Source organism: Sinocyclocheilus anshuiensis, unplaced genomic scaffold, assembly GCF_001515605.1.
Source record: "Sinocyclocheilus anshuiensis isolate Anshui unplaced genomic scaffold, SAMN03320099.WGS_v1.1 scaffold110, whole genome shotgun sequence".
In the NCBI taxonomy this organism is placed as follows: domain Eukaryota; kingdom Metazoa; phylum Chordata; class Actinopteri; order Cypriniformes; family Cyprinidae; genus Sinocyclocheilus; species Sinocyclocheilus anshuiensis.
The window spans coordinates 1,455,933-1,465,292 of NW_015544155.1; the positions used below are offsets into that span (position 1 = coordinate 1,455,933).

General features: G+C 35.5%; 1 protein-coding gene across 1 annotated transcript in view; it reads left to right on the plus strand.

Annotated features, from left to right (window-relative positions):
* The window catches only part of LOC107695418 (uncharacterized protein C8orf34 homolog), a 92,014-nt gene that overhangs the window by 10,106 nt on the left and 72,548 nt on the right, over positions 1 to 9,360 (plus strand). The window contains exons 2-3 of the mRNA XM_016495317.1: positions 7,907 to 8,051; positions 8,139 to 8,270. Of these exons, the coding sequence (XP_016350803.1) occupies positions 7,907 to 8,051; positions 8,139 to 8,270 (277 nt within the window). The remainder of the gene's footprint in view (positions 1 to 7,906; positions 8,052 to 8,138; positions 8,271 to 9,360) is intronic.

Here is a 9,360-nt window from a genome sequence, read left to right on the forward strand (position 1 = left end):
GATCTGTAAGTTTCGCAACTACAATGGGACCACCATATTTTAAAAATTCTGCCTGAATTTTATCCAAACCAGCTGCCTTATTTGATTTCTGTAACTTTATGACAATTTGAACTTCTTCTGCTGTTATATTGCCTTGTACCACATCTAGCTCCTCCTGCGCTTCCTCCTTACCAAAGTCATAGGTGTTTAAGGGAAGCGGCTGATTTAATGTCTCTCGGAAGTGTTCAACCCATCGGTCATTCTGTTCCTCCCTGGTAAGGAGCAACTTACCATTCTTGTCTTTAATTGGAACAGAGGAACTACTCCAGGCTCCTGATAGGTCTTTAATGACAGGGTGCGGGTATCATTTCGATCTGCAGCCACCTGGGCTTCTTTGCATTTCTTCTCCAACCAATCTTTCTTATCTCGCATACAGCTCTGTTTCACAGCCCGGTCAAGGTCAGCATATGCACATGATGCCGTTTCCTTATCCTCAACCTCTTGCGCTTGATCCCGCTTCTTTTTGGTCTTCTTCCTTAGGTCAATCAGGGCCCATGATCTATCCTGAATCCATTCTTCCTTCCGCCTTCCTCTCCTTTGGCCAATCACTTCTTGCGCACAAGTGGTCAGTGTTTCCTTGAAGTCTTGCCATTTTGACTCTATTTCTGTCACATCAGCTAAAGCCTGAAATCGATTGGAAAGCTGAAGGGTGAAGACATTTGCAATATTTTGATCTTTAAACTTTTCAATTGCAAATGGTCGGACAGTTTCCGATCTTCCTTCATGTCGTTGTAGTTTGAGCTTAAGATTTATACGGACCAAGTAATGATCTGAACCCACATCTGCCGCGTGGAAGACCCTCACATCCCTCAAAGCAGTCCTCCATGTCGACTAATGCAAACATGATCAATCTCATTAAATGTGAGTCCATTTGGCGAGCGCCATATCATCTTGTGAATTAACTTATGTTGGAAAAAGGTGTTTCCTACGCAAAGGTTGTTATATGTGCAAAACGACAACAACCGTTCACCATTATCTGACAGGCATTTCGATGGTGTGAAAGGGCCAATGATGTCTTCGAAACCCTGGCGGTCACGGCTGAACTGGGCATTCATGTCTCCAATAACGATTTTGAGATAATGTCTCGGTATTTCGTCAATCACGGCCTGTAGCACATCATAGAACTCCTCCTTTTCTACGTTATTTGCTTTCTCGGTTGGTGCGTAAACCTGAATGACTGTTGTCCGTACATGGGCTGATTCAAAACGGGCCGTGATGATCCGATCGCAAACTGGTTTCCACCCAACCAGGGCACGTATTGCTTGTTTGGGACCGGCAATGGCGGAGTAACTTAAAATACTACTTCTAATAAGATTCTAAAGAATATGTTACATATGTTATATGACAATATGGCTAATATGGTACGTCTGGATTAAATTCAGACTACACACATTCATACCATAAAAAATGTACTTTTTTAACAGTTATTAAAAAGAAGTACCAAGTTAAGAGAGCAGAGGCGTCATGCCCATTCAAAGTGCCTTTTTGATTTTTGAATGCGTTTGGAGATGTTTCGAATAAAAAGGAAAAAATAAATAAAACATAAGTGCTGTTGTGGCTGCTGTATGTCACATGATGAGCCCCCCCCCCAAGTCGTGACCCCTCAAAAATAATGAATGCATGATGCCCCTGCAAGAGAGTATTTGATTTCGGACACTGCCTGTTTTTGTGAGTGAGTTATTGAATCATACACTCACCAGAACCAATTTGTTCTTAAACACTGATTAATTGAAACACCAATGAAACACCACTACTGTTTTGAACTGCTTTGACTTAGTTTGGAACTATTTTAATTAGCAGAGCAAAATAGACAAAATATAAAAGCAACATCACATAATTGTGCTAGTGGTCTGTCAACATTTGTGTTGAGTCCAAAAACAAAAACAAAAATTAAGTGAATAAGTGAATAGCAAATAAGTATGCATTGTACACATGCTGACCATGACTTTGTTTTGTATTGACCAGTCTTTTTCAAATATTTGAGAATTTCTGGCTATAGATTCCTTGAGCTGCAACTGTCATTGTTGAAGCTCCTCAGTCTCCCACAAGTAACAGATTGAATGCTACATCAGCACATAGAATATCGATAAAACCAATTGGCTGAAGAATCATTGCATTTCCCACTTGTAATTGAAAATGACACCCACCACAGGCAATTGAAACCTCAAGAACCGTTCAGTCTGGGTTGGTATATCTCAGTGGGTAATATAGACATATCACGTTTCAGCCAAAAAATTCAGATGGGATTGAGAGCCTATAACTTAACGGGATATCATCGAGGGATGTATGACAGCGAACCATTTTCTGTCATTCAATAGTCAACCTTAAATGAAACAGAAATGTGTAGGCTGTGTAGGTCTTGTTAAGACTTTGTTAATTACAGCACAGCAGAGGGTCTGCACACACACACACACACACACACACACACACACACGCTTACACACACACACACACACACACACACACACACACACACACACACACACACACACACCTCTGTACAGTACCCTGAGGAGAGACACACACTCACAGCAGGGTTGGATACTGGAGAGGAGATAGAGAGTTCCCTCTCTTGCCTTTATTTATAGAGGTTTCTTGGTGGTCTGGGCAGTAATTAATGCTTCAGTGACCTGAAGACACCCGAGGCGTTGGAGCAGCGTGAGCTCCCCTCTGGTAATCTTGAGCAAATGCCCTGCATTACAAGACAAGCTCACCTGATAGTCCGAAGCGAAATAAATACAATATTAAGTGGATAGCATGATCAAATCATGGCCAAATCAAGCATGTCTGAAGATGTTCCCTTATTAAGAAATGTGACACCATCCGGATAGGAAAGTCTGTGATTACCACATTTTTTCACAACGCTTCTGAAATATACTGACCTTTGTTGAACACCGTAATTAAAGGTAAACCCCTTTTTGTGCACATTCATCATGGATTTAGATTTTTTTTTTTTTCAAAAACTTTCTGCATTTGTGAAAGTTAGGTGGTTTAAGTAGATATCCCAGTTGACGTACTGTAAGAAAGTTAAAGCAATAAAGAAAGTCTGATCACGCACTGCTCTGAACGATGTATCAACGTCAGCTATGTGTCCTCATCTTATCTAAGTCTTAATTATCTTAATTATGCACATTATTGTTTTTTAATCAAAATTATATGAATGTTTTTTTAAATAATCTCTTATGCTTAACAAGGCTGCAATTATTTGATCAAAAATAGAGTAAAAACAATAATATTATGAAATATTTACAATTTAAAATAACTTTTCTATTTTAATATATTTTAAAATGCAATTTATTCCTGTGATGCAAAGCTGAATTTTCAGCAGCCATTAATCCAGTCTTCAGTGTCACATGATCCTTCAGAAATCATTATAATATGCTGATTTGTTACTCAATTCTAATCAGTTATTACTGGTGCTCAGTTATTAATAAATATTCCTATTATTATTAATGTTAAATAGTTTTTACGGCTTACTATTTTTGTGAAAACCAAAATGCATTTTAAAATCAGCTTATTTTAAATCACTAGTTATTTTTAAATATATTCAAATAGAAACCGTTCTTTTAAATTGTAATATTATTTCACAATATTGCTGTTTTTACTGTGTTTTTGTTCAACTAAATACCTGGTGGGAAAATATATGCATTATTATTATTATTATTTATTTATTTATTTTTTGTTAAACTTAATTATTCCAAACTTTTGACTGATAATGTATGCATGCCACTTCAATACTTCATATTTTATATTTTATATATAAATGAGTTATGTTGTCTGTATTGCTCTCTGCGGCTGTACCACTCCTTGCCTTTCCTCCCCCTTCTGTCTCAAGGGCTGGAACCCATCCAGAACTCTGTCCAGCCTTCAGTCAGCGTCTCCCTGCTGTGACGTAAGGCATAAATGAAGGAATCAGAGGAAAACGAGAGTGCAGCCTCAGGAAATACTGAGCTCTGGTTAAAAATTCAGCATATATGTACAGTAAGATCAACTGTGGCGACATATTAACAACTTATTGCATCCATACTGTGTCTAGACAGTGAGTCAGGAGACTATATAGTAAATAATTAATTTTAATCCCGTAAAAAGGAATTGTTGCTTAATTTTCTGAAGAGTTTTTGGCAGTGACTGAGACTGAGTCTGTAGTAAAACACAGTATCAGCTTTCTTCATGACTCATGATAGCTCAGCTGAAAACACTCATGAACTCCAATATAGATGTTGTTTCAACCAGTCATGAAGGACTATTTGTTTACAACGTTTAAACTGCCCAGCTGCCTATGTTACTGGTAAAGCAATTTTTATATTATTGTGATTATTATTTAAAAAAATAATTTGTGAAAATGAAATCATAATCACTGCACAGAAGATTGTTATATTATTCAAGAAATGTAATGACTGCTTTCTAGACCGAAATAAAATAAAAACATCAAAATTATTGCTGCGATTAGTTATCACAACTTGAAATTCAACATTAGAATAATTAATAATGAATAATTTCAATTTTAAAAATATATAGTTATAAGTTTAGTCAACTTGTTATAACTAATTGCAGCAGCATTTTTACATTATACATATTAGCATTTTAGCATTATACATGTATATAAAATGTAGCACATGACATTACCTAAATATTTTTAATTAGGTTAGATATTGATATATCTCAAACCCCTTTCATGGCATTTCTACTTAGCCAGCAGGATTATTTTGTGCTGCAAAAAATAACGTTCCTTTGTTCAATTATTTAATTAATTCAATTTATTCAATCAATCAATCAATCAATCAATCAATGAATCAATCAATCAATCAATGTGTTGGTTTGTGTTTCAAATGAGAAAAAAATCTGTTAGACAAAGGTGATTACAAAGTTAATTTAATAAAAACAATTTAAGATATACTGAAAAAAGTCTACATACAATTGTAGCCTATACAATATTTAAGACTTTTTTTCTGGAAAACAAAAATATTGCAAAAACAAAAAAAGGGCAAAATTTTAATTCATTTGAGTGAAAAAATCTTAACCCTTGATAGTTGAAAATGTTAGAACTCACAACTGATGGTCAAAGTCAAGCACATTGCATTATGGGATGCAGTATTCTGCCCAGTGGTCTCTGCTGTACCCTGCACAGTTTGTTAGATGTAGTAGATCACCTGGTGTTTTATGTGTGAAAATGTGCTTACTGTGCATGGTTTACATACTATTGCAGCAATAGTAAGAGTAGTGTGGTGGGACTGGATATCATTCCAAACATTCTCTGACAGAGAATGTCAATGCGCTGAAGGAAGTGTTTTGGAAATGTTGTCCACGACAGAGCTTGTTCTTTAAAACTGGCACTGAACTTGGTTTGCAGTCAGGTTGTCTATTAGAAAGGCTGAGATTGCTTCCCCCTGCCAATTTCCCCAGTCTGTCAGTATGATCGAGAGATCCTGTGTTTCTCCATCCTGATGATGCAAGAAAATCAATTGAAAAGCTTATTTCTGTGCAGGGATTTTGAGCTAAATTTAAGTATATCTATGCATGCGCTCCATCATGCAGATATTATTAACATACAGTATCTTATTCACTGTCAGTGAGTCTTTTCTCATTGGATGTGACTTCCAACCGTATCATCACCCTGTTGACGTCTCTATTAAAGAGGTCAGTGAAGTAAGCAGGGAAAACCCCTCACAGATTGCATCAAATGCTTTACATTCTTGAAATGAGTGTGTGCTAATCCACACCGTGCTTTCCTCTTTACCACAAGGGCAATTACACACTAGGGAGCCTGGGGTAGTTACAGTAACAAAGCCCTGCTCAATTTACTTCCTGCTAAACCCACAAATTACAGCTCTCTTTTATGTACCCCCTGTTGCTAGGTTAGTTTAATTACCCAATAAGGCTTATGTGTTGTAATTACCGCATTTACATTTACCGTCTTGTTGATTTGTGATTGTCTTGTAACACAGAACTGATGCTTTTTTCGTGGAAGGGCCTACACTTAAAGTGGAAACTGATAAAAGTTGTTTTTGCATGCACTAGACTTATTTATGAAATGCCTAATTTAGTTTTTATATCTCAAAAAAGTCATAATTAATCAATCAATTGATGGACAAAAGCAGTTTTTCCAGAGGAGGGTAAATATGTGTTTCACAGGCATACTTTATGGTTTTAGTCCAGTCTGAATCAAACACGATTGTATTTTTGACACAACGTTGATTAAACAAATTACAAAGCAAATTGCATCTCAGGGGTCTTCTGAAAAAACTGATCCTGTCCGGACTGGATTTTCTGTGATTACAGTATATTATTGGTTTCAAACATCTTAAAAAGAGGTCTTAAAAAGTCTTAAATTTGTTTTAAAACTCTGCAGATACCCCTATTACCCCTATTAATTACCCATCATTAAATATTATTTTATCTATAAAAATCTAAATTCTAAAATCTAATTTCCGTTTTTCCGGCCCCCTGTTTGGAAACTCCTGGTTTGGGAAACTAATCATGTCAGAAAAAGACTTTACACATTTTAAATGTACTTTTGATGATGTCTACCAGCATTTTTTTTTTTATTGTATTTTTCAACATTAATCTCATTTTTAGTTTTGCACAGTGGAAAAGTTTCCAGAAATCCGGATTGGAGTTTTTTTGTGATTGCGATATCTTATTGGTTTAAAAAAATGTTGGTACCGAAAACCCCAAAATATGATGCTCTCCTACAAGGTACCTTCTAAAAATATATAAAGCATACCCATTTTTACTGTGTGAGAATAGTGTTAGTTGTGTGATATTATAGACAATATGTTTTTGTTTACATTTAAGAAAAAAAAATTATTATATTTTCAGTTTTCAAATGTATTTTTAAATTATTATAATTATTTTATAATATTATTCCATTTACATTATTTTATAATAATTTTTTTATTTGATTAACTAGAAAATATTTACCTTCAATTCATTTATTAGTGTATCATTTTCTACCCAATGTTAGGTTTTAGGTACATTTCAAAATAGGACTGCCTTTAGAATAAAACAATTGTGATGAATAACTTCCAAACAGAAAGAATAAAACCATAATAATATTAAATTTGACAAATGTTTTAAAAATTATATCATTATTTAACACATGTAATATATAGATATTTACCAGTATTGGCTGTTGCATTTTTTTTAACACATTATCATATGAGCAAAATCTAATGTTGATCAACCTGTAATTCATACATATTTATATATTACTACATTAACCAACATCAATACATTTTGATGTTGTAGTATTTTAAACTTGTAGTTACACTGTTTTGTAGTTAAATGTGTGCCTGTTTTTATTACTGTTTTCATTTATTTTATTTGTGCAGGTTTTACAACAGGACTAAAAAAGTCTTAAATATAATTTTAAAACTCAGATACACCTAATATTTAAATATTATAAATATTTCTCAAATATTTTGTAAAATTAAATTCTACAATCTAACTTTCCACTAACACCCCTTTTGCGGACCCCCAGTTTGAAAACACTTGGTTTAGAAAACTGATCATATCCGAATATGGCTTAACACATTTGAAACTGAATTTTGATGATGCCTACCAGCAATTTTTTTAATTCTATTTTTTTAAACCTAAATCTCATTTTTAGCCTTCCATCCTGCCAGTTCGCCTCCGACAATTCCCTTCTGCATGCTATAGCTCATATAATACTCAATATAAGTGTGAAAATATTTCCCTGACCAATTACCAATTAGTTTTCCTGATGGTGAATACTTGCCAGCACTGCTGATTCAGGTTGGCACGACGCAAGCTGGCGTGACAATGTGCTACTTTAGCTCAAGTTCTCTGGCATTTACTCACATGCTGGACATCGGTACTCTAATCGCTTTTTGTTTGGCTCTGATAGGAGATGATGACCAAACTGATAACTGAGACACCAGACCACCCCATTCCTTTCCTCATTGGCCATCTGCAAACCAAACAGGAGAGTCCTGGCAGGATTCAGAGGACACTGTCGGGATCTGCAGCATTGTGGGCCGAGAGCTCCTCAGGTGGGTATAGTTCAGAATCCTTCAAGCTGTTTTGCACATAGAGAAAATGTAGATCACTACCAGTTTCCTCCGTCTCTCTCTCTATAGAATACAAAGGTACACGACGGGACTCCAGGGGTTATGAAAAACCTTGGCAGATCCATCCCAAGAAACCCAAGAAATCAAAGAGCGACTTGGCCGTGTCCAATATTTCCCCTCCGTCTCCTGAGTCTAAATCATGTGAGTCCCGCTGCAAGAGAGAAGCTAGTGTCATTACATCAGTTTTATGTGATTCAGCTGGCTGTTAATCTGAGATCAGCCATGCATTTTCAGAGATCAGAAATAGAGCAGACTGTCTGTACATTAGTGAACAATGACGACTTCTATCTTTAGATAGTGCCATTATGGAGGCTGTCAGCATGAGCTCTGAGTGAGGGAGTAATTCGTATCAGAGTCTTTAATAATTTAATATGATGCTCCGTTACTGACAGCGGTTCTATTTCTGCCTGAGTGGAGGCTGTCGGCCAGTTTTGGGGAAATGGCACGAAGGGAGATTGTAAATACGTGTAACCCCATTTTAAACTGTGGATGTGTGCCTGTGCCCATTTCCAGCTGACTTATTTAGATGGTTTTCACATCAGTGAGTTCATAAAATCCTGTGATTGTGTTTTTGTTCTTGTACTTTAAAGCAATAGTTCAACCAAATTTTAAATTGTTTATCAATGTCGTTCCAAATGTACTGTATGACCTTTCTGCTCTTTTCCTTGAAATGAATGTAGACACTGCCAACATCCAAAAAGTATGAAAAATAAGAGCTTTATTTGAGGGAAAGGCCTAAAATTAAGTCACGAATGGAACACAAAAATCATTGAGTGCATTTACATACACAGTCATGTAGATCATGCTTAACCCTATAAAGCCTACCTTATCATATTCAATACGCACATTTTGAAGGCCTCTGAATTATCAACAAGATCAAAACTTTGCAGTTGTACACAATATACTATGCCTACCATCATCTGACTGATATTTTGTGCTTTTTTTTTAGCAAGTAAAAGATATAGAATATAGAGATATAGAATTGTATTTATATACTATGGGAGATATAGAACTGATATTTATATAAATTTGTAATATGTAAGCCTATTATAAAGATCTCATTGGTTTAAATTACAGGTTATCAGATTTGTATTACTTTTTGACCATATAAATAACAACATCTGCACCAAATATTTTTTTTTTTTGAAGCTCTGTATTCCCACTATATCATACTATATAAACCATAAAAGCTAAAATAAAAACATGTATGCAACACCGCCCCCCCCCCCCC